This window comes from Stegastes partitus, unplaced genomic scaffold (assembly GCF_000690725.1).
Source record: "Stegastes partitus isolate 25-593 unplaced genomic scaffold, Stegastes_partitus-1.0.2 Scaffold334, whole genome shotgun sequence".
Classification (NCBI taxonomy): domain Eukaryota; kingdom Metazoa; phylum Chordata; class Actinopteri; family Pomacentridae; genus Stegastes; species Stegastes partitus.
Window position 1 is genome coordinate 128,830 of NW_007578065.1, and position 26,135 is coordinate 154,964.

General features: G+C 44.2%; 1 protein-coding gene across 5 annotated transcripts in view; it reads right to left on the reverse strand.

Annotated features, from left to right (window-relative positions):
- Positions 1 to 2,378: 2,378 nt before the first annotated feature.
- The window catches only part of arhgap46a (Rho GTPase activating protein 46a), a 32,948-nt gene continuing 9,191 nt past the window's right edge, over positions 2,379 to 26,135 (reverse strand). For 2 of the 5 annotated variants that reach the window (XM_008283957.1, XM_008283959.1), the window contains exons 2-10: positions 22,876 to 23,382; positions 11,812 to 13,249; positions 8,772 to 9,438; positions 8,425 to 8,517; positions 6,168 to 6,241; positions 5,670 to 5,869; positions 4,894 to 4,985; positions 4,616 to 4,785; positions 2,379 to 4,046 (exon numbers count right to left, since the gene is read on the reverse strand). In XM_008283957.1, the coding sequence (XP_008282179.1) occupies positions 3,852 to 4,046; positions 4,616 to 4,785; positions 4,894 to 4,985; positions 5,670 to 5,869; positions 6,168 to 6,241; positions 8,425 to 8,517; positions 8,772 to 9,438; positions 11,812 to 13,249; positions 22,876 to 23,382 (3,436 nt within the window). In that variant the 3' untranslated portion in view covers positions 2,379 to 3,851. Of the gene's footprint in view, positions 4,047 to 4,615; positions 4,786 to 4,893; positions 4,986 to 5,669; positions 5,870 to 6,167; positions 6,242 to 8,424; positions 8,518 to 8,771; positions 9,439 to 11,811; positions 13,250 to 14,247; positions 14,405 to 19,593; positions 20,035 to 22,875; positions 23,383 to 26,135 lie in introns of those variants that run through there. The other 3 variants (XM_008283958.1, XM_008283960.1, XM_008283961.1) reach the window with 3 other exon arrangements.

The following is a 26,135-nucleotide window of genomic DNA, read 5'->3' on the forward strand; positions in this document are numbered from 1 at the left end:
ACTGATTTGATATGTATACATGTACTTGGTCTCTGATGTTTACAGTTTAAGTATAAACTCTATGAACAAATTAATAATAAACACAACTGATATACTGCTGTAACACTGCGAATCAAAGTTACTGCTCCTGTCCGTCACAGCTGTTTTCTGAATAAATTGCTGAAAGGAAAGTTGTTATTTTTATACTTTCTGCCACTGAGTTTGAAGGCAGGCTGCCTCTTGGGTTTATGTCCTCCTGCATCTGTTTTCTTCATCTTGTTTCAGCCCCACAGCCTGAGGCCAGAGGTCCTCTCCCCCCCTGCTGTCATGGTAACAGTGCCTGAGCAGCTCTTCACCTGTGGCAGACAGGTACATGATCGGCAGAGAGTGACAGAGGAAGCAGGTGGCAGTTTGTGTAGCGGTGTGCACAAAAAGACAAACAGCTGAATATGTACAGACGGGATGAGTGAGAGTGATGCTGTGTGACAGGAAGGGAAGAGGCTCGACCTGTTTGCAAACTCTCTCACCGGTGCAGATACAAAGGAAAAAGATTTTCATAACTCCCAGTAAATAGACCCATAAGAGTGGTAAATGTAATGTATTAAAAGCTGACTTGTGATGAGACAAACTGGTCATAATTGTCTGAATGTGAGTGGTTAACATGTTGCAAGTAAATCCTTCTACATCATCATATTCATATTGGAAAATCCTGGAAGATTGAGAGGGGTTGTTTCTGCTTTCAGTGGATCCCAACAGTTTGTAGTGCTGATTCAGAGCAATAAAGACATTTTGAAAAATACAGACCAAGAAAAATCTACTGACAATGATTCCCTAATTTAAAAAAAATAAAATAAATCAAATAATATTTGCACGTGATTAAAACGGGGCTGCAAGGTGGCGCAGTTGGTAGCACTGTTGCCTCGCAGCAAGAAGGTCGCCAGTTCATGTCCCGGTGGGGGCACCGGAATTCTTCTGCGTGGAGTTTGCATGTTCTCCCCGTGCAGCGTGGGTTCTCTCCGGGTTCTCCGGCTTCTTCCCACACAGTCCAAAAACGTGTTGAGCTTAATTGGTGATTCTGAATTGTCCGTAGGTGTGAATGTGAGTGTGCTTGTTGTCTGTCTCTAAGTGTAGCCCTGTGATAGACTGGTGACCTGTCCAGGGTGTCCCCTGCCTTCACCCTAAGTCAGCTGGGATAGACTCCAGCCCCCTGTGACCCTAGTGAGGATTAAGCGGTGTATAGATAATGGATGGATGATTAAAAAGGCTTGTTTTATAAAACTAAGGTAAAAGCTTAGAGATGGCGCTACTTTTGGTTAATTTTAAGAAATGTAAGAAATTTTACATCTGAAAAACATTATATTTCCCCCTAATATATTATATTGAAAATATGTGTCACATTCTACTTAATTCCATCCATCCATTATCTATACACCACTTAATCCTCATTAGGGTCGCGGGGGGGCTGGAGTCTATCCCAGCTGACTTAGGGCGAAGGCAGAGGACACCCTGGACAGGTCATTCTACTTAATTTATTAATGAATTTAGCATTCATCAGTACTTGCAGTAAATCATGAAATTGCATCTAAACTGACAAGTTTTTAAGGTCCTAACCCTCAAGCAGGACTATGCAGTTTTATTTTATGTATTTTAAGGGATCTTACTCCCTATAAAATCCTTAAGCTGAGAAGTTTACTGGAGATACAATAATGCTAATATATATATATATATGTACACACACACACACATATATATATACACACTTATACAAGCAAAATCTCAATGGTCACACTGATTTAGGTATTCCTCTATATTAAAGCCCCCCATCTAGTGAAAATCAAGTTTGCTTGTTTTTCACCTTGTTAGCATGTCTTTATGATGTTCTTTGTGTGCTGGAAGACACATCATGAGCAAACCAGTTAAAAAAAAAAAAAAACACTGATTCAGACTTCCTGAGTTTTAATATGACAAACCTAAGAAACTCGTCATCTTGCAGGGCGGAGTTTTCCATGCTCTTTCTTCTTCAGAATCAGTTTCCAGCTCAAACATGTATGGCTCAATTACTCCTGTATTACAACTTGCCACTGTGCAGCATAGAGTAGTTTTACAGAGCGCAGAGAGGAGGGGACTGCATAGATCCAGCATTCTTCAAGGAAGAAATGGTGGAGACTTACATATAAGTAAATTTAATGCACAAAGACATTAAACTTAATGGAAAAAAAAACCTAAATATGTGACTTTATCACACTAAAATCAACAATCAAAGACAAACTTTAAATGTTCTCTTCTGTGACCCATTTCGAAACCCTGGTTCCAGCTTCATGTTGTTCCGGCTCTCTCTTGTTAAATATCAAAGTAAAAGCAAAAAATATTCCCCCAAAATAAACGCAAGGCAATCTATGAACAATTGAACAAACCTTTATTTATGGACAGTCATTCCATATTATGACAAGAAGGTATGCAAACACACAATACACGCACATACATGGAAAGTGGTTTGAGTCATTCCTATGTTCAAAAGGCAAGCGGTTACAGCAGAGAAATAAACAGTTAATTACAAAAAAAAAAAACACTTTTTATTGCTCTTTACAGCAACAGTTAACTTCACCCATAACCTGATCATTAGAATATACTTAAAGAAAGGTAATACTATTTTACACGCAAAATTTATTTACATCGGCAAAGCCTGAGAGGGGACACAAAAAGCTCAATTTACATTCTCATAGTGCTCGACAGTTGAACAATACTCCATTCTCAGTACAGGGGTTTGTGTCAGATTAATCAAATTTTCAGTCTGTGAGACAGGCCATGTACAGTTTTCACATCCATCACCCGTTTTATCAAAAGACCTGAGCCAAGAAACATAACATACAGATCACAAACAAAAGAGAACACAGTTCCAATTGAAATATTTCTGATAGACAATAGCGAAAGAGTTTTATCAGCTGAACAACCAGCCTCCCACATCGCTACAACATAAACTGTAATTAGAGTTAACGCTCCCGTCTGGCTTCAGCGAGTGTTTAAATTTGTAAAATCAAAGCACTTCCATGTTTATTTGCTTAGAAAATCACCACCATCCGTTAGAAAGAGCTTTCTGCACATCCTTTCAGCTTGTGCTTTGAAATGAAGGCTCTGTACTCTGTCAAAATAGCTGTGGCGGTGCAGCTTTTTGTTTCTCGTAAAAAGAAATACGAGGAGACCAGCTATCAGTACAACTACTCAAAACGGCACAGGCAAGCTTATTAATAAGACACCATTACAAGAGTTCTTTTACTTTTCATACTTTCAATTTTCTGTACATGATAAAAGAAAGCTGTGTCTTTTGTTCTCACGCTGACAATCACACACACACACACACACACACAAACACACTTGAATGAAGTCAGAGAGCCAAAAACAAAGAAGCAGAGCGTCAACACTGCTGCCTTAAGATTTTTTTTTTTTTTGTGCAAGTGAATACTTCTGAAGTAAATACTGCAAGACTCTCACTTTGCACAGCCCAGTCATCTAATGTATCTGTATTATTACCCATTCAGTAAGAAAAAAAGGGTAAATCTGTTTTCACATGCGGCGGTTAGAAAATACAGTCATTAAAGTGAACAGCTTGAAAGCAGTCACTGTGGATTTTAGTATCAAAAACAGTAAAACCTAAGGTGATGCATATTTTCTCTCAGTAAGAAAGCAGGGAGCACAAGGGCCCAAAGTCCAAGCTGTTTTCAGACTCCTTGCATTGTCAGAGGTGTAATACCTTACCCCAACCGTTTCCAGTGTGGTCTGAACAGAGACAGTGTTTATGCATGATTGTAAATGTGTAACTGGAGATGCTGGATGGATGATCCAGCACCTGAGGTGCGCTCTGTGCTTTACAGTGTCTACACCACCCCTTCAATGAAACTGGTGTCTAGATGAACGATGAGCATTCTCAGGAAGGACATCTCCTTGCGCGTGTTCTCGAAGATGATCCGTGGGTCGTCGGATTGGCATCTGAGGCAGTTAGGAGCCATAACCATGGCCAGGTTGTTCACATCCATCTTGGTTATAGCAACGTTGGATGGCTGAGCGAACACCTGCAGATATTCAAAAAAGGTGGAACAGAAAAGCAATGAGCAACGCTCAGCTAGTGCTCAAGGAGTGTACAGACTGATCTTCGGCCTGCAGTGAGTCAACTATGACCCACATTCAGTTATCTAAATAGGTCAGATGATTAATGTGTTCATAAATTACTCAGTGTAAATGTTTATGTGAAGTAGTTTTTTCAGGTTAGTTTTTAGCATAGAGTTCAAATTAGGGCTAAAATAGGGTAAAGATTGTGTTTTTCTATTAACATGTTGGTCAGTGTCATGGGCCATATTTCAGTTTTAAGTGCAATATTTAAATATATTGTGAAATATTTCATCACAATGTACACTTTGATATTTCAGTATCATGCCAGTATTACTTCTTTTTGTATTTAAGTCTCATTACAAGTCACCAGTTTGTATTTTTACTAATGTAGCCTACACTTTTATTATTGCTATTCCATTAGGCACTGCATTTATTCTCATGTTATTGTGATTTTTTTCTGAGCAATATTTGGCACGGAATTTTTTTCGGGATTAATAAAGTTCTATCCTACTCTTACTCTTCTTATTCTTACCTGCAGGAAGTGGATGAAATAGCAGAGAACCAGCCTGTTGAGCTCAGGCAGAGACTGCACCACAGCGATGGCTGCCACTGGGTCGTCACAGTTACTAACGCACTGCTTGTAGAAGTTCATGGGGATGAGGGGTTCCTCCAGCTCCCGGTACCAGAGCTTCATCAGAGAGGCTGAATGAGGGAGACACATTCTTTAATTCACATACTTAAATCTCATGTACACAGTCAACCCAACAATAATTAAGGCAAAAGCTTGACAGAAAATAAGTCTTTCCTCACCGGGAACATTGGGGTCAGAGAGATTCTCTGGGATCCTCCACTGGTCCACTTGGAGCTTCAATGCATTGACTTCATCAATGTCTCCAGGCACTCTGAGGATAAAACACAACGCTACAGTTATACAGAGCGACCACTAGAGGGCCCTCTACCTCTATCGTACATGTTCTTCATGCCCTGTGGCAAAAATGTTACTCATGCACACCCAATTGGCTTCAAATGTGGCCTGGTGGCTGAAAGTATTTAGCCTCTTTGTTCGCAGTGCTTCTTTGGAAAACAACAAAAACAAAATAAACACAATGTAACCAAACAACACACTTTTCAGGAAAGTCCCCGTGTAAAAGCAGAGTTTCACAGGACGATCTGTATATAGTAAGTTTGATGAAAAGGAACAGCTTTCTAATCAAGCCAAGATGCTGCAGAATTAAATTTGCTGGAGAAAACCGTTCACAAACACACAGTTGTGAAGCTCCCACGTGCTTGTAAGCTTAAGCAGTAATGTAAACACGTATCATGAAGTATCAAATTAAACAGCGCCGGTCTCAGGAGCAAAGCCGGGCTGTGTTTGTTCTGTCTGTTCTGTGTACTGTACACAGGGAGAGCCTCCTTAGAAATACAGGGATGCTAGAGACCACACACATTTGTTTATACACACTATACATACAATACAGCACACGCACACACATGTAAGACCGCCTTCTAATTTCCTAGACTACACTTTCTTTCTCTCACACTTCTCAAGTCGAAGCATGTCATTGGCTGAGTTTGCTCAGTCTTACCTGAAGATGCCCTCTGTTTGAGCCCCACCCAGAGCCAGAACATACTGGGAGAGCTGAACCTGCACCCAGGGCAGTTTCCTGTCTGGGAAGAGCTCGTTCTGCCTTTCCATCACCTCCTCCAGAGAACTGCCAAAAAGGGAGGGGGTGACGATGGCTCGTCTGCTGTGGTCGACCTCCTCCAAGGTGGGCTTACGTAGACCCTGGAGGGTGAGAGGTGAACAGAGGGGAAGATTTACTGCCTGGTTATGTCAGGAACTGTGACACTAATCATGGCTGTGTCTGCAGCTGCACTACTATGACTATGTCTGTGTTTACGTCTCTACCTGTGACTGTGTCAGCGCACCTGTAATTATGTCTCTCTCTGTGACGGTATCTCGGGTGACTCAGATGAGACTCGCAACTTTCAAACTGATATGTCCTATTTTTGTCATGTGGAAGTGAAATATTTTCTTAGCACATCTAAAGCTGTACTCCTCTTTTTTTTTTTTTTTAGCTTACCTTTTTGCCACCAGTGATTGCCACTTTCTGCAGCTTCCGATGGCAGAACTTAGCGTACGTGCTGATAGGAAGGCCTGCAAGATGACAGAAAAAGCAAATGCAGGACTGAGGAACAAAGAAACCCAATTCAACAAGAAACAATATGCACACCCTTGTTATATCCTCAAAGACCCCAAGTAAAACCCTTAAGTATTGGGCATTACTGAACACATACAATAATAAATGATTTAAATTCTTTCCCACAAACAGGACAAGCATTGTTGTTTTTTCCCACAGATGTCAAACAGAGAGGGAGAGGCAGGCAGCGGTAATTGGAGAGACATGTTGACGGTGTGATTCTGGCATATGGGGATTAGAGCAGGCCCGGCTAAACTGTCAGGCTGAGGGAAGATTTACTACTGTTGAACAAAAGCTTCAGAGACAGGATCCAGCCTACACATCCAACGTTCAGGTGACTCATCAGCATACACAGACATAAAGGCCTCAGGAGAGAATGAAAAACACGGAAGCTCCCAGTCTGCTACCTGCCCTAAGAAGCTACTGAAGGGCACAGATCTAATTTGAAAGAGAAGCGCATTACAAGAACAACACTGTTTTCTGAGACCGAATGTACTTCAATAGACACAAAGCACAGAAGAACCTCATCTGTCCTTTAAATACTGTGTGGACTTCTAGTTTTCAAACAAAAACCCGAAAGAAAACCTCGATTGTTCAGTCATTGTCTGCACTCAAAAAGAAATCATCTCCATCTTTCATAGCTGTGGTAACTTGAACCAAAACACTGAGCTGTTGTGGGTTCTGTTCTTGTTTCCTAGAATCTGCAGTGTATCAGGTACCTGAACCAGCGCCAGATGGACAAACGTACTGATGGGATTTTAAAAAGTAATAAATACTTTCCAGTCTGTTCCCTACAGTCCCCAGATTTATAGCAAGCAGGTGACTCCTATGTATGCTCGCAACTGCTGCTAATCTGACCACGTCTGACTATAATTATGTCTAATTAGAGAGATGATACCAATAATTTGCCCTTGATCTTGGCAAGTACGAGCTTTTTTCCCAAGGCTCCCAACATAGAGGTTGTACAGTTACGGGGGGAAAAGCAAGAGTGCAGTGCTGCAGTGAGAAAAGGTTTGAACACTACTGGTGGTCTATATTTACATCAGAGTTGATGGCATGAAAACAACAACAACCAGGCAACCAAAGCCCGGGAGAAATGCGAGCTCATTAGGAGCTTGAGTATACTGTACCAGGCTGAGAACGGTATGACACCTGTCTACACATGCGCTGAAGCTAAACTTAACAACAAAAACACAGAGCCATTAAAGGATCTTGAGGAGACAACTTCTGTCTCGTCTTGGTTATTGCTTATGAGATCCTCATCCAAGTGCTGGCTGGAGCCAACCCACTCCAAGATTCAAAGCTCAGACCAGTCCAGGTCTGGCCTGACTTCAGGCCCCTAATTCCCACGTGTGACTCCCACTCTTGCTGCTCACAGCTGCCTGTTGCTCTGGTCAGAGACAATGCGCGTGTTCCAGCTTTCCCATCCATCAAGCAAACAGCAGCTTTCATTATACTGTTTTTCTGGTAGCTGGCGGTCATTAAGATTCCTTGAGACCTTAAGAGTTAGTCAGAAATGTTTAGTAGGCTTTCTCTTTGGGCTCTTAGTCAGCTGGAGTTTTTTCCGGCATAAAGCAGCGAGTCTGAGTCACTGAAGTACAATGTGTTGAGGCCACTGCTGTGGTGAATGTTGTGAGACGATTGGGTTCCTCTCTAGTTACATCATCATCAGAGTGGGCAGTGTGGGTTGGTCTAATGAGGGCACGTGCCAGTGAGTAGCTATCCTCTTAAATGACTCCCTGACACACAAGTAGAAGACAGACCACTAATATGATTCACAGTGTGGTCCATTGTGCATGTACTGAACCTTCTGACATTCTCATCCCACTTTTTTTTGTTTTTTTTTTAAACTCAGCCTTCTGTGAAACTCATTCATTGTGTCCGCAAGTACATCAGCATGTACTCATCTGACAAACTGCACAGTGCTGACTTTTCCATCCCACTCTGAGTGGTCTCTCTACAGGGAGTGATACGTTTGATTTGTAATGGTTTGCATTGCTTAGAGACTCTAAACAAGTTTTGAAGAGAGTAGAAAAACATCTTTGGGACTCCTTCCCCTAAGTACTACCAAACTCTGTCCAACAGATAAGCTTGAACAAGTGGGAAATACTGAACGTACAAAAACAAGTAAAAGATTTACCTTCGTCCTCGTCTGTATTCTGTTTTCTCTTTTTTCTGGACTTTGAATTCTTCTTCAGCTTTAGCTCCTGCTGTTCCAATATGAACTGAGTCACTATGCAAACACAGAAGATAGCAAAGGTCAAATTTCTGATGGTCCCTTACATGAGCTGTCAGAATGTTGGGCTGATCATAAACAATACTGTGCTTCATTACACTGGACAAAACTGAAGTACAATTCCACAGGAAAATAGAATAGAGAAAAGAAAATGTGACTCCCATTAAAAAGAAAGTGAGATCTCTCTGGGCTACATAAACACTGACAATCAGACAACACAGGGAGGTACAGAAGAAAGAAAGGTGACCCACCCTGTTGCTCAGTCTGAGACTCACATTTCTTGTCGCTGGTGGGCTCCGTGTGTCTCTGGATGTAGCCCTCCAGGTAGCAGCGGAACTTGGGTGAGGGAGCAAAGAAGGCCAAGCTGACAGCCATCAGCTCCCAGCCTGCCGCCAAGCTTCTGGGGCTGGCGTTGCCCGTTGTCTGCCTCACCAGCTGTACATACAGCTCGTCCCGCAGTCCCGGCATGTCCCAGCACTTGGTGACGATGAGCAGGGCGCAGTGACGGCGGTCGAGACGTGAAGGCCTGTCTCCCATGTAAGCCTGCACCAGCTTGAACATCTCGCACGCCTCCTTCCTGACGGCGCGGTTGCTGGTGACAAGCATGGGCTTTTTGATGGATCCGCGATTCCAAGACAGCATGTTGGCGATGGAGACTCGGCGCCGGAACAGGCCTTGCGTGTGCATGTTGAGGTGCTTGCTGGCCCAGTCCTCCATGCCCATGTCAGGAGGGGGGGGCTGCCGCAGGGTGGCATAGGAGAGCTGGTAGGCGGATGCTCCTGCTCTGCCTCCTGCACCATCACCTCCCTCTCTGCTGTCATGGTTGGCAGAGCGGTGGGGGCCCAGTGAAGCTGTCCTTCCATCCACCATGCCTTTCTTCCTACTCTCCAGCTGAGCCTGCAGCTCTAGGGTGCCCGCCTGCAGGGAAACAAAAGGTGGACATGAGACATAGAAAAGAAGTTACACAGAGAAGGAGCAGGAAGGAGAGTAGAGGAGATAGAGGAGGTGAGCCAAGAGTGCAGCAAGGATACAAACTGTGTGTGTGCAGCTGCAGTCTCGACTGTGTCACACTAAGAGCTGGGCTGCCTTCCGCCTACTATGCTCTGCTCTGCTCTGCAGTGCTGGGACTCGAGGGGGAATTGTTACAGGACCGGCACATTAATTTCCTAATACCAGAAAAGAACTGTAGCAGGAAAAAATCTCCCCAAATCCCCATGAACCCTGGCCTCAGCAGCAGGTGAGCATATAGTGGCACAACAGGCCTTACCCATGCCCCTCCTTATACCAGGCTCACCTCCTCTGCAAAACCAAAGTTATGCTCTGCACAAGACCTCTCTGTGATCTCTGCAGTGGAGTTTATGACTGGAAGGAGTACCTCAGCTCCCTTAATAGAGAAAACCAGTAACCATGATATACTCCACAAACAGCCAGGAACAACACAAATCCTAAGCCAAAATCAAAGCTCAAATTTACTAATGGAACATAAAATGTATTGGCATGTCTTTTCAGGGAGACCCTGAGGTAATATGGAAGTGATGAGTGCCAGATAAACTGGATTTCAGATTTTGGTTTCACAATCTTATGAAGCAGATCTGAGGTTTGGCTGAGCTGTATATAGTTGTACAGAACTGATCTTTTTTTTAAAAAAAAAAAAGAGTAACAGAGCTCAAAACCAAAAGATTAAATGCAACAGTGGAAGAAACCCTATGTTTAATAAGGGAATGAGACATAGGCTGTACAACTTCCACTTCCAGCAAATTAAACTGTTTAACAGATAGCTTACAGATGCACCAGCACATGGTGGTAATTTAGTCATATTACAGATTGAGACACAACAGTGAAACAGTAGAAAATGCTTTCAGCTCATAAAAATCAAACTTATTCTTGGAGTTAGTAAAAATGGTTAAAGATGGTATCAGTGCAAGTTCATTTAAAGGTCTTTAAGCAATAACAGAACATTGAAGTCTGGAAAACGCAGAGCTTCTCATACATAGCAGACCATAATCTGTGTGTGTGTGTTAGTGATATAACAGCAGGTCTGGAGAACATTCCAGGACAGACTTAGGGGGCCCGCTCAGTGCTCCTTGGCTGTTGTTTAACATGCTAGAGCTACAGTGGTACCAATAAGCCTTGGTACCAGCCTGTTTCCCTTCCTCCTTCTCATCTCTCTGCCAAACTTGGGCCATATGGGCCACAGTGGCCCTCCTTCCTGACCAAGGGAAGCCATGTCCTGAATCTTTCTGGCCTGGCATGGGCCCCAGATGCCCAAGCACAGAGCTGGCATTTGAGTATACGGTACCTGCAGTGCAGGGCAGATGGACGGTGGTAAGAGGATGACAGGTAGTGCTGGGACTGCGGCCATTATAGTCAGCGGAGCTCAGTTTGCTTACTGTCTAATGTCCTGGGGACACTTAGGCCCTCAAGACTGGAATGTAGGAGGCATTACTCACAAAATGCTCTGTGTTCTTTTCAAAGAGACAGATTAGCTTTGCTGTTTTCATCCCAGAGGTCCCTGTTGCATCAAACATTCATTATTACAGTTGCAGAGGCGGAGCTGGATGGTTTCTGAAAACAACACGATAGTGTAAGGAGGTATGGAGTGTAATTCTGTTGCATGAGGAGATTTGGAGATTAGAAGTAGTAGAACTGGCTCCACATGCTCCTACTTAATTAAATGTTTTCAAGAAGTCAAATAGTCCTTTCATCTTCAATCATGTGCACCTTTTGCGAGGACCCCTTGACATCAACATTAGCTACCAGGTTTAAGCTGCATGTGCCGCTTTGTATTTTTTTTTTACTCTGAAATGTCAAAATATAACAAATTTACTGTGCTGTCCAGGGTATTTAAAAATTGAATTTGCCCCTACAGTCAGGAGGAACATTTCTGCTCAGCCAAACAATCTGTCCATTCTGCTACTTACAGCTCTCTGAGGACTAGAGGCACTCAACAATACAAAAGCAGCAGCAGAAATTTCTACAACGTGCAGATGCTTTATTGAAGCATGACTTGGCCTCTGTGAGACTCTTCCCTAATCAGATAGTGAATCTGGAGAGATGTCAGTAATTGGAGCTCTACCAGACCAAACAAAGCCGAATCCAAGCAAACCTGCTGAAATAAACAGACCACACAAAAACATACACTGCTGAGCTCTTAATCAGACAGGAACGTATGATATTGTTGGATTAGCTAAGATGTATTGCTTTACAATCTGTATTTAGTTGCAAACAACAATTTGACTTGTAGCTGTTTGCCTCACACACTCACGCAAATATAATAAGAGGTTGGGTTACCTGCGAGGGCGGTCCTGGGGTCTCTGGTGAGGACAGGCTGGCCTGGCTATTTACACTCATGTCCAAGGTGTCCACCTTTTCATAAGTCCTTTTCTGTCTCCCTGGTATTTCCAGAGGAGTCAGGGCAGGGTTGCCATAGTTAACTGCCCCTTTCAGTGACCGAGGAGCCCCAGTAAGGTCCTCTCGTGATGCACACCTGCCTGCTGACCCCGCTCCACCTCCTCCATACCACCGGAGTGAGTCTGCAGGGGAGCGTGTCCGAGGTACAACAACCCTCTCCCCCATGTCTGGGTCCAGTCCTGCTCTCACCTCCCTCATAGTGTTAGAGCGACTCACTACTTCCCTCATCTCAGCCATCAGCCTCTCATTGAGGGCGCACAGCTCCCCGCTGCTGCCTACTGATCCCGGCCTACCTCCCGCACCTCCACCGGCTCCAACTCTCCTCCTGCTCTTTCTTCTCAGACTTGGGGATGGGCCAGTGGAGTAACCAGAGTCTTGATAATTTGCTGTAGCCTGTGGGGTTGAGGAGGGGAAGTCCTGCGAGGCCTGGCTGCTCTGCCTGCTGTGTCGTGCCTCCATGGCGCGTTGCACAGTGGCCTCCAAGACCCGCCAGTTTTGTTTCTTGTCCAGTGTACTTGGGCCCGGGGTTCCTGATTCTCTGTCCCTCATCTGGCCTCGGGTGTGTTGCAAAGAATGGGCCTGGGGCTGGGGATGTGGCTGAGGTTGGGTCAAGACTGGGTCCTGCCTAGAGGTAGGGGAAGGGGCACGTGTGGGAACAGGAGAGCTGGATAAGAGCCCTTGTTTGGGGTCCACGTTGACCATGTGCTTGATGCACTCCAGACCAGCTGGGCTGTAGTCAGAGGAAGAAGGATTCCTCCTGTGTCTGGACCCTGGATGAGATGAACCAGGGTGTTGGAGGTGTCTGGGCTTCTGGAGACTATGGGTAGGTGTCAAGCGAGACAGAGGTTGTCCATTGTACATATGCGCCCCCTCTACCTCCATGTCTGTTGGGGGTTCATCATATATGGGACTGTCTGAAACCGGCTCATCATAGATTGGGGCAGTGCAACCGTACTGGGGGGAGACAGGACGTGGTGTGCTGGTCTGTGACCTGTGAAGGAGTGGACTTGGGTGGCTGCTGTCTGAGGTCACCAAACAAAAGCTGCCATTGCTGGCTTTTCTCAGGTGATGGGCCTGACGTGTGTCGCCTGCCATTTTGCCAGAGGGAGCAGTTTTATATCCTTGGGCGGAGTTTAAGTGTCCTCCTTGGGCCTTGTTGCTGGTGGGGTGCAAGGTGAAGGTATTGGCTTTGCTATGCGCACTGTGCTGGAGGTGCTGCTGCAGTGCTGGGTTGGGCTGGCTGCGGCTCAAGCTGTTCACCTTCACCAACATGGCGGCCTTAGAACCGGGTGCTGGCTGCCATCTCTGAGAAGCATCCCTAAAAACACAGAAGCATAATGAGATCATGTGATCATAATGAAATCAGAATAGACATCAATGTCTATATAAAGTCTAAGTAAACACCCAAAAGTTAACAGACAGCACAATAAAAGCACCATGATCACATACAATCATACGCAGGCATGAAGCCATTGGCTATATTTCATCTACTCTGAAATACCCAAGGCTGACAGGGCTGGGAAAATCAGCAGCAATCCACAAATTCTTCTCTTAACATTTCACTGACCTCCACAGACTTTACTCCATTTTTAGTCTGGCAGTCATAATAGCCTTGTCAAAGCCATGAGACAATAACTCCAGTGTGTGTTGTGCAAACCAAGTGCCCTAAAAATACTGAGTGACTGAACACAACACATCTCACTAAGGCCCTCCTCACATGTATGACTCAGATGTCTGGAGAATATATTAGGCTACGTTATGAGTAATACTTGCTGAGAGTTGTATGGACTTCACACACACACCCACACACACACACATATATATATGATTAAAAGTCTGCCAGTTCAATCACTGAACGAACATGTGGACTGTAAACCAGCAGACCGTGTTAAAAGAAGTTGATCTGAGGGAAGTAAAGACTGCAGTGGTTCACAGCTGAGATCTTGACTCAGGTCCAAAGGTTAATTCTCCCCCTTTTGGTTGAGCGACCAGGCTAACTTCAAAACCAACGGCCCACTGCTAATCCCAGCAACGTAAAACAATCTACCATCAATCTGGTCACGCTGCTCTGGTCTGCTGCCCTCCTCTCTGCTGTCGCCTCGTAATCTTCCTCTGCAATCAGGACTTTTCATTCCTCAACTGATCAAAAACCTGCGCTTTTAAACCACCAAATGCTGTCATTACCGCACATACATACATGGACACAGATGGCGCCTGGACACGTGAAAACAGCACTAAACATACAACCTCAATACACTTCCTTGCTCAAAAGGTCAAACAGGTAAACAAGTTTTAAAGCAGGTAAAGGAGACTTACCTTCCCTCCCTCCAACCTCTACTTAACATTCAGTGGGGTAATTAACTACATCAAAGCTGATTGCCTTGCATCTTGGTAAATCCAAACATTAACACAGATCAGCAAAGAGACAGAACTTGTGTTTGCTGGCTGCCCTTTACCAAGAGCACTAGGATTCAGTTGAGACTCGGGCTGTAACGGCAGGAAGAGGACGCAGAGGGAGGAGAGAAAGAGGCGGAGTGACCCTTGTCTCTCCCCCACATCTCTCTGGAACAATGCTGAAACACTTCCCCAGAGGACCTCAAGCCAACGGCAAACTTCCTTTAGTCCTCCTGGCTGCAGCAAAGCATTCTCTCTCTCTCTCCTCCTCTCTGTCAGGACCCTTTGCCACCCTCCACTATAGAGTGAGTCACACCACCTCTGCTGTTTGAATGTAAACAGGCTCTTATCTTCAAACGGTCCATTCGCCATCCAGGCAGAGGCCTATAAACAGCTGGGTCTCAGCCACCTGGCACAGCACCAAAACAGCCTGCCCCAGTCACTGATGCTGGGAATGCCTCAAGGCCCCCGCCTCAGCAAAACCAATCAAGACAGTTTACTGCCTAAATAACACACTCGCAGACAGACACGTGTGAAGACAAGCTCTGATGGACGGGATTCACCACAAACCACCGCTGTTTAGTTGTTACAAGCAAGTGTGAGTGTGTATGGTTACACAGAGTGGTCAGGGGGGGTTGATAGGTGACAGCTGTAAACATGCGAAACCACTGTTTGTACTCTTTGAAACAGTGTATGTTTTCGCACCTTGGTCTTGTCAAGCAGGAGGAGGTGATACGAATACTACAAAATTATTGCCACCTCAGCAGCTGACACACAGCTGACTGTTTAGCACCGGCTTGCCACGGCAGGAACAGCTCACACATGAAACATCAAGGCCTTTCCTGAAAACCGGACTTCACACATTGAAAACCACAATAATCAAATTCCTCTCCAATCATCCACAAACAAATCAAACGTTGTTGTTTGCACACTAAACAGTCTGTGGGTTGATGTAACTGGTAACTGTATGAAATGTGAATCTGTCGTCCATGTTCCTGGTGGGTGGGTGACATACTTTATGAGGACTGACCCTGACATAGTAGCAACCACTACTTCCTGGAGGATTGGAGAGAGGGCTTCCCCATATACAATACAAACAGGAAATGCCAAATGTGATGTTCACACGCTGCATGCAGGGCGGAAGGGGGATTATACAGAGCTTTACAAAATTTCTGACTTTATTTATTGGAGATTCTGTATCCTTTGACCCAAGTAGCCCCTTTGATACTTCCCCTTTAAAACCCCAAACTCTGTACAGCTTTTGAAATAATCATTAGACAACTGGGACTGCCTCTTTCTTTGTGGTTCTTGGTGAACTTACACTGAATTTTCTTCTTAAGATTGTAATAGACAAATAGCTGATTTCAAACCCGTTAGTGACATCTCTCTCTTCATTAAGCACTAAAACGTCTTCTTGTCATTTTTCAATTCTTGTCTTTAAATCAGCGTTGAGCGATAATTTAGTTTGGAATAACTGTTAAATTTACATATACAGCAAGGAAAAGTGACTCAAAAAATATTTCTGGCCTTCTCGGGTGAATTTTTAAATCTTACAGTTTCAATACATCACGTCTTGAACCATAATTTGTTGCATGTATTGAATTACTATAAGACTTTCTCATGTATTTTAGAAGATGCTGTAATTGTTTAACCACAATGTCAAAACATAACAAAACCATCATTAGTGAAAGCTTATTTCGTAGATTTTGTGAAAGAATAAAAACAGGTGGTCTAATAGTTATTTTCAAAAGGGGAAATTTGAAAAATATACTATAGCTAAATTATTTTATAATAAATTAAGTTGCAAACTATAGTCTATTCCTGAGGGATGAAAACTGAACACAGAACTTAGGTCTGTAAGGAGCACCTTGCGAAGTCCAGCTAACACTATTGGGACAGAGGGATTTTGTCCAGCTTTGTCTTTGTTGTTTGTCTGCCATTGTCCCAGTCAGGCCCAGCAAAGGTCTAGCATGTTCCCCCCTGCAGCACTGGCACATTGTGTTGGATGTCAGCAGGGAGTTTGATGCGATGATCACCCGATTGCATGGAGGCTGGTGGCCATCTCCAACGGTAAGGCTGTACAGTGTCTTCGATCTTTTTTCAAAGCCTCTAATCCCATTACACAGCTAGAACAACACCAGCGTATCGGCCAAACCCAGGTCAACTAAATAAAGTATGATTATAACTCTAAACTGAAAGAGAAACAAAGACAGTACAATGGTGAGAAACTACAACAGCTATAGCAGGCTTAGGAGGGGAGACGTTTGGTGGTGGTTGTGGGGGGGGTTTAAAGGAGAACAGAGCGAGAGAGACAAGAGAGGATGGTGTGAGCATGTGTAAATGAGAAGGGGTGGGGATTAGTCGTGGGAGAGTGCAGCAAGGGAATGAGCGGGAAGGCTGGAATTCCTCAGGGCTCATTCAGGGGCCTTTGTGGCAATGTGGGGAGCCTCACACAATGCATGGTTGTGCCATCGTCACGGAGACGCCGCCCTTAATGACAGCAATGGAGATCAAGGACGGAGAAGAAAAAGAGCCATCTTCAACCTTCAGAGTCAGTCAGACAAACACATGTGTGCTTACGTAACACCGAACAGGCCTGGACTTTATTCTACCCACAAAGAAAGTTGTTTAGAAAGGGTGTGCTGCGGATAGTCAGGTGTTAGCTGAATATAAGCTGGAGGAGAGGATTATGCACAGCAATTTATCACAGATGCAAAAAAGACATGATAATTATCACTGGGGGTGTAGGAACTCTCTCCAGATTTTTCCAAATCTCCCACTGTTTACAAACAGATCATTTCAACTATTTCTCAGGCACACCTGATTAGACACAGTGAACACACCTGTGCTACGCCAGCAGTTGCATTTACAAACCCTGTCATTCAGACCCTGGAGCTAGCATGTGAGAAAGAGAGAGAACTGTAAGATAAAACAAAGTTAGAGGCCCTTTGGAAACATACAGGGTAATCTGATTGGCTTCTGGGGCAACAAATCAACTTAACGGTCAGCAAATTTCAATTAGTCTCGGCAGCTCTGGTTCCACATACACGGTCCAAGATACCTCTGTCACTTTTCTGAATATTCCTGTGGTGAGTTTGTCTCAGTAACCCACAGAATGTTACTATGGGAAGACGGCTGTCAACAGCTGTCCTGTCTCTCCTTTCTTTCCTGCCTGGAATAACGGTTGTTGGAAAAGCCATCAGCTGAGTCACTTCGGCGGATATGGATTGTAAGTTCTTAAATATACCTCCTGGGAATAGTGGGGTCTGAAAAACAGGGGTTATTATTAACATTGACTGGACAGGAAGAGGAAATGAGGTCACATAGGCCAAGCTTCTGCTACACAAACACCTCAGAGCACAGACCAATGGGATCATTGCTATCTGCGTACAGGAAGGAAACTGAGAAGACAAAGAGGATTCGCTAAGGACAACGTTGCATCCACTTCCCTAGTGTTCAAAGCTGGTTTTTCCTCTCACTTTTGAACAATCTGTTATAAAAAAATACCAAGTGGAGCCATAAAATAACATTTTGGAATAGAAGCAAAGCTGGTAGCATCCTAGTTCCTGTAAGACACCTCCAGAGAGCCAGCTGTCCTGCAACAGCTGAACTGACGCACCTCCCTCCTCTGAGCCAAGATGTCTACCAGCTGTGTCTGTCTGTGGCTCCTGCAGCCCGAGCCTGTGAGGAGTGCCGGGCTGGGTCAGAGGACAGCCAGCAGGATCGTTCTGAAGAGACAGGATAAAGCCAAACCCTACCAGATTCCAGAGAGACCCGCCTCTGGAATTTGAAAGTCTATCTGCAACTCTTTTCGTGAGGACAGATCCAATTATAGCACACAGTTTGCATGGCATTATTAAGTCTGCAGCCTCTTCTCTCTCTCTCTCTCCCACACACAAAATCTGATACAATCTAGTTACAGAGATATGATCAGAAACATAAAAGAGCAGATAAACAACATCAGAGTAGTACACAATACTGTCTCATTGGATATGCATGCACACAAAAAGCTTTTTAGCACACTTAACACACTATTATCATCATCATCAGCATCATAATCCAGCATCACAGACTATAAAATCAAGACACAGACAGGCGTACACGGGCGTCATTCTGCACCAAATAAATAAAAACTGGTACAAAAGGGAGTGTGCAATGTGCAGGGAGGCGGCAGAGGATTTGCAACATCTCCTTTATGGGTGTCCTTTCGCCTCCCTGTTCGCCACCCAAGTTGCAGACCTGCTCCTGGAGTGCCTGAATTACAATATCGGTTTGGGTGACGACTGGAAGCGTTTTTAGGGGGGATTTACAAAACAGAAATGAAAATAATCTAAATAAAACTGTAACCGGATCAGTATTTTACTCAGATTTGCCAGAAACGCGACTAGGAATTTTGCATTGTATGAAAACAACATGGTTAATTGATGGAAGAAGTTCTGTAACTTGTTAAGAACTTGTGATTTTCAAAAAGTATTTACTAAGGAAAGGTACTTTATTTAGTACTGACAACACAAACACAATCCAAAACAACTAGGATTTAAATTTAAAATGAACATTTATATTCCTTTGTATTATTTTATTTTGTGTTTCTCATCTTTTGATTTAATTGTTTTTCTTCTATATTCATGTTGGTTTGGTTGCGTTTTGTTTTGAAACTAATTTCTTAGTGTTACTATTGTACTACCAGTATGTTAATGTTGGATTATAACTATGTTATTGTGAATCGTAATGATCAAGCTGTATTTTTTTTTGTGTTTTCGTCTCTTACTGTTAATCTATATGTAAAGAGAGAAAACTATCTCTGGATACTGCATGTCAGCTGAGACAGTCAGTCGGCCTGAGGACAGTTCACATGTGGTGGCATTGGTTCTGCATGAAAACACTAAAAATATTCCATCACACCACAGCACTAGAGAGAGTTAACTGCAAAAGAGGGTTTCAGTGATATCTAAAAAAAAAAGAAAAAGAAAAAAAAAACAATAGAGGTTTTGAATCTACTGCTTCAGTAAGACACGAAACTGTAGCTCTGTAATCTGGTTCTTCCCGTAAACTTTGCAATTACGAGAAACACAGAGTGGAATATGGAACATGTAGAAGAACAGCACAGAGATAAAAACAAAAAAAGCACATTGTCAGTGCTAACCAAAGAAAAGAACAGGATCACAAGTTCAGCTTTTTTGTCAAAGGAAAAAAAAGAAAGAAAGAAAACCTTTACTATTATAGGCAGACTTAAAACACCAGCTGTAAAGATCTGAAAAATGAGCTTACCACACCGGGAGCGCAGAGATAAAACAAGTCTTTCCAGTGTGTAAAAATGTTGTGGCTACGTCCTCAGAATGGCGGGAGATGAAAAGCATGAGAGGCTACTGCTCTCGCAGTAAACATGCACACAATGTGTGATTCATTAAAAACTTAAAACTTTATCTACCCCTTAAGACGCCCCCTCATTTCCTAAATAAACCCACTGGTGATTTCTCCCACATGACTCACAGCTAGTCAGCCACAAGCATATGAGGGGAAACCGGTTTTGTAGTGGCCTTTACTCAGACTTCTTCTTTCATGGTATGTTTTTTAAAATTCCCTTTAAAAAAATCCCCTTAAAACTGAAACTGAAACGGACCAAAAAAAAAAAAAAGTTTTCAGTCTTGTTCCGTTTTTTTGTTGGCTGCTTCACCAGACCTGTGACCTTTTGGGGAAGGTTTTGATGTCTGGCCCTGAGTTTCACTAAAATACATCACACTAAAACGCAACCCAACATCCTTTTAACTGAAGTCATGGCACGCTCATAAAACCGTCTATACTGTCTCGTCTTTGATGTGCAGCAGCTTTGGTAAAAGTGCACATAAATACACAATCTAACAACGCAATGGGGTCGAATCCACTTAGGCACTGATACACCAAAATCTAAGCATTCTCAATCTTTTTCAAGGAGTCTAAAGCAAGCCACCAATCAGGAAAGGCGAGTTTTAAGTGTCTAATGTTAGTGTGGCTGCCTTCGACTGAATGCTTGTGCACCGCTATATCATTACAGCGCTAAATGAGAGGGCACATACAAGTCATTTGGGGCTCTTCTCCATTCAGCATACCTACACTTCCTGCTTAGAGAAAGCCCTAAGTTCACCCTGGGGGACAAATGGGTTTAAGTGAGGACCTTTGTTAATTTTAGTGGTCCATTATACACCCCTGGGCAGCCCACGAGACAAAAGAGTGCTGTGACCCTGATGCGAACCACCTGAGGTCACTTCTGGGTTGTCTTACACCATGTTGTCATGTGTCATCAGCAGACTTAACATCTACCCAACCTCAACAGGTCTCCTGTAACTTGAAAGCTCCATGGAAAGAAGCCCACACACATTCAAGATGGGCACATGCATAGATCACAGACTTTCTACAGTCAAATCCCGTACAGATGTTACCTGGTTAACAACAATATGCACACATACACATGCATTTAAAGGTGGTTGAAATTTAATACAGATGTTATAAGCTAGTTGATCTGTAACACCTTTCAGTTCCACATAATGGAAACAGATCAGTTAGCAACAGCTTCCTGCCATAACCGCACGTGACTGACATGTTTACCTCTAGAGACCAGGGTACTTCCCTGATGAGCTCCACAGGTTAAAACTACCCAGAAATCCCCAGGACATGTGATAATATTTGGCCAATGAGTAACAGATTTGGCACGCAGGTAGAAATACAAGCGTGCTCATATGCTTACGCTTACTATAGTAACAAACAAAGACAAATACAGATATGAGCTTTACAAATAGCGGGATATACAGACAAAAGAAGCTGCATCAACTAAGCAAAGGTTAGAACAACACATGGTACAGGGTGTACTGTGTGGCAACTTTGAAAACTATCCATCCATCTATTACGAACAGATTTATTAATAGCCTTAAACAAAAGGAAACCAGCGTTGGAAGAACTGGGATTGTCCCATCTCCACAATGAACCGCTTTGTTTTTCAAAGGTCAGAAGTTAATAACATTTCATCTCCGCTGAAATCTCACAGAAAAAAAAAAAGAACATGCTAAGACATGTCTGAAATAGCTGAGAGGCTCAAACCAAACATTCAGGAACTTTAAACAACGAAATGCCCCATCTATGGAAGTGGAAAAGTTATGACCGGAAGAAGAAAGATCCAAAAAAAAAAAAAAAAAAAGGAAAGAGCACTATATTCTCATAAAGCCCTTAACACTCCTCTGCTCTGGGCGAGACAGACAGAACAATTAGCTAACCTCAAACCATTCCAACTCTTCATGTAAACTTTCTCCCTCGCTCTCACCCATTGTTCCTTGTCATTATCAATAAGGCGGGCCACTAACTGCGGACAAGCATGTCTCCGCGTTTATTTTCATCCATTTTGAGCTGTCACATTCCACCCACTCTCTGCATTTGGTGGTGGTTTCTAATTACCTGCTAAAAGATGGAGGCTGGTGAGCATTTGAAGGGCCATATGGCTAAGTAGGGTATCAAGTCCCAGTGAGATAGAGACTCCTCAGTGGAACACAGCTGGCCATTGTTTAAAGGGGATACAGAAAAAGGTTCTGGGAAAGGTTGAGTCACTGGGGCAGAGAGGGACCCTGTGGGGAGTTTTAACACTCCCCACACACACCAGACGCAATGCAACAAGGCCTCCAGGAGTGTCATTCAACAGCCATGGCTGACCAATTAGTTCCCCCACCACCTTTATGTAATAGCAAAGGATCAGAGGGTCAGAGAAGAGACCTCCTAAAGGGCAAGGTGAGGTACAAGAAGAGGCAGAAGAAACTGGAGAGCCACAGTCGCCACGGCAGAGTCTCTGAAAACCAGCAGGGTTCGCCTTGTTTATACGCAGCTGGAATGTGGTGGTTCTGCTTGTTATTAACCACAGACAACACACTCTCACATGTCTCTCATGCAGGCACATAAGAGGCGCTACAGTCTTTGATGGCCTGGGGCCTAGATTTGTTTTAGGAAAATTAAACGAGTGCTGGAGCAGAGCAGGGTAGGGTGGCAGTGAGCACACAGACGGACACCAAGACGGCCCCAGTGGCCATGTGCCAGGGGAAACAGAAGTGGCATGTATGGAATCTGGCTTGGACGGAAGAAATGGTGGTTTGGATGAGGCCACAACACCCAAGCACGTGACGGGGTCTCTGAATGACTTACTGTTAGACCCCGTTCTGCACCAGTAACCCTAGCGTGAGGGGAAATGTCGTGCTCTGTAATACTACTGACCGTTTTCCCCATTTGGTAGCGATTTGCTGAAATTGCTGGGCATGGTTCACAGGCAATCGTATGGAAACATGGGACATATGGAATGTTCAGATAAGTGAGAATGAAAACAAAACAGCAGTTTGACTCCAGCTGAAGCGGTCAAAAGTCAACATAATCCTGAAGGTTCTCATAGCAGAAGCATTTGAAAGTCTTTACAACACACTATGGCACATGCTGTGATCACATTTCCCCAGTGTTATCCTGGAAATATGACCCTCTAATGATTAAGCATAATTCTCTTTCCAGACTTACTGTAGAGGGTAGTTAAGGTTTGGTCAGGCTTACCTCTGTGGCTCTTTGCAGCTGTCTGTGCTGTGTTCGGTGCTGCTTCCATCTCCCTGCGATCTGCTGTCCACTGCTGGGTCCAGCTCGGGGTTGGCAGTCTCCTCACTGGGCTCCAGGGCTCTGGGGACCAGACTGTCACTGTCCGGCTCGGGCAGAGGCGTGCAGCGCCCTTGGCTCCCTACACTGCTGATACTCCCTGTGGTCCCATGGTGGTGCCTCTCCACACCCCCTCCGGCCTTCTTGGCCTCACTGCATCGCTTCATGGCCTGGAGCTGGGAGAGGGGCACTATATCGGCTCCTTGGGGTCGATGCCAGACTGTGCGGCGCCCAGAGGAGTTGTAGTAGTAAAAGCGGCCACTTTGGGGGTCAAACAACTCCCACCACTGGTTACCGTCTGCCTGGCGGACAGGAACGCCTGGTGGGGGATCCCAGCCGCATTCACCAGTGGTCAAATTCACATACATACGCTCGCGGGAGCGTGGCTCCAGGATCTCCACCCAATCAGCGCTGAATGAGAAGAAAAAAGACAAACAGCAAAGTGTTATTTGCAGCTGAAAACGGCAACAGATTATTCACCAACAGGATACAATGATGCACAAGAGGCCACAGTCACGCCTGAATACTCATCAGCTCGACAAGCAGTAAACAACTCACACTGTTTGACAGACTGAGAGGTTCAAAAAAGCCCACTTGTCCATATGGAGAGTGCGCTAATGTTTGTGTTCCCTACATGTATCCATCTGTATGTGTGTGTGTGTTAACAGTGATGTCATCTCTAGGCAGTCGAGCGGCAGAAGTGATGGTGCGTATGTGTGTTTCCTGAATAAGGAGACAGGTGGACACACTCCGTGAGACACCAGGCATGGAGTCAGCAGGGCCCAAAAAGAACCATACGCTCTGAGTGCTACTAACGCAAAAACCACAGAGCTTAACTACAATCACAGGGTGACAACAGCCAGCTCAGCACAATACACACAGACAACAAAAAAGAGACAGAGAGAGGTGGTGCAAAGAAAAAAAATAGAGACAGAGAGAGAGAAAACTAGAGAAAAAGACAACCCAGTTTGCAGAAAAGTACAGAGGCAAAAGGGCACAGATAAGAGTGAAAACTGATTACATACAATTAGACCATGAACTGAATGTAAAAGAAATGATAGAACGCTGTGTGTGTGGCATTATAGTGCTACTGAATGTTTTCATGCCATACAACGGGTATGTGTTATAGCTACCTACATAAAATCAGGGTTAGAAAATACATCAGACAAATAAGCCAGATCTGCAGTTTGCTGGTGCTATATAACCAGGTCATGCTACACTTCAGTGGACTTAGTTTATGTCTCCTTTGATGTAATTCCCTAATGGAGGCCCTAACCCTGCCAGCAAATCCATGTGGGAACAGGAACACTGCAAACAGCCTGAATCCTTAACCAAGGCTCTGCATCACAGTAGATGTCGAGATCACCGCCAGAGGAAGGTCTCAAAATATCCAATAAATCACAAGGCTCCTTTCTTTTCTCCCGTAATAACCAGTTAAGAGTCCTGGCAAGGCTAGGTCTTTTCTATTCTTTAGTATCTCACCCAACTGTAGCCTACTATCTTTGAGAGAAAGGTGCCAGTGGGAAGGAATTAGTGTCACAAGAATCTGTTAGAGGTTTGGATATTTTCCCAGCTTTCTTAGGACAGAAAAGCTTTTCTTCTCCCCGTCACGGCAGTTTGTGGTACGAGCCTGCTATCCGGGCTACCTGGGATGATCAGAGGGGGCAAGAAGCTTAGCATGGATAAGAGTGGCTACAATGTCCACCAAATATCCACATTCGTTCCTCGTGTGCCTGCCAAACCAATCCTCTGTGCACCCCGACCTCAGAAATAGACTCAGAGGAGTGTGGTGCCAGTCAGCCCTGCCAGATTTACAATGTCACCCTGTTGGCTACAACTCACTGGGAACAACAGCTGTTCTCTGTTTTAATTGCAAAGCCTTGAGTAACACTGATGTACCTGTTCATCAAGCATCAAGTATCAATCTTTATCTCTTTTAAGTGCTGCCAGCAGCAGCCACAGGCTCTCCATACCTTGATTTAACAGCCAGGTAAACATAGACAGAGCATGGCGAGAACATAGGAACCTTCCACATACTGTCTACCCATGTGTCCCAGTGTTCTATGCTGGGAAGCCATCTGGTCCAATCCCTCACACCAGGCAAGCAGCCCTGACCTTAGTGGACTCCACATGTAGGGTGTTTTTATATATTTTATTTTTTATTTTTTAACCCTCCCTGGGATGACAACAAAGGCAATTTTGGGGGAAAGTGTGCATGAGTGTAAAAAAAATAGGTCTGTTTGTGTTGCCGGGCTTGGATTCAGCACAACAGAGTCGTGTCTGCAGTCTGACTTCTCACAAAGAGAGAGGTCCCACAATGAGGCCCAACTATCAGAAGATGACTTTCAGACAGATTAGATCTGCAACACTTAATGGGTGGGAAGCCGAGCAAATAATGGGCATTCAAAGCAGAGGCCAAACAGTCAATACCACCCCACACATACCAGAGCCTTCATCCTATTACTGCTCCCGGCCTCCAAAAGAGGCGTTCCCACACTGAGAAGCTGATCTCTCCATGCTGCATTCTGTTATGCAGTTCTGCGTTTGAATGTAGTGTTTGTATCTGATTCCAAATAAAAAAAAAAAAAACTTCAAGAAAGCTAAGGCTGTGTGTCCCACTCTGTGCTTTATTGTACGTCCAAAATTCCACAGCAGTGATGACTCTAGGGGAAACAAGCACAGAAAGTTTTAAAATGCTGCACGGTGTCCTAAACAGCCCAACAGGAAAGCAGGGTTTGAGGGTCAACTGTGGAGGCCATAGCTGACGAGTTTAGCAGCAAGGGGTGTAGCAGTTGCATAAGGACCCTTCCTTCTGGGTAAATAAGCAGCGGTTAGAGTTGAGAGCAAACCTGCTGGGCTCTGTTGACACAACCTGATAAGCAGGAAGACAGCATGGTGTTCACGTTTTGAAATCACTTTTGGAAGAACTAAAAAACATGGAAATGACCATTAAATGGGTCTGCATTATACAATGGGACTTGTGTTCTGACCAAGACAGAGGTCAAACCATTTCTCTATATTAAAAATGAAAGTTGTCTTTTTTTTTTTTTTATTCCCATCATATTGCAAATGGCATGACTATCAAAATGAGATAAAAGTCATTCTTTTGCCTTTGAAATTTAAATGAGCACAGCCGTTGTCGCGCCACATTTCAGGTGAAAAGT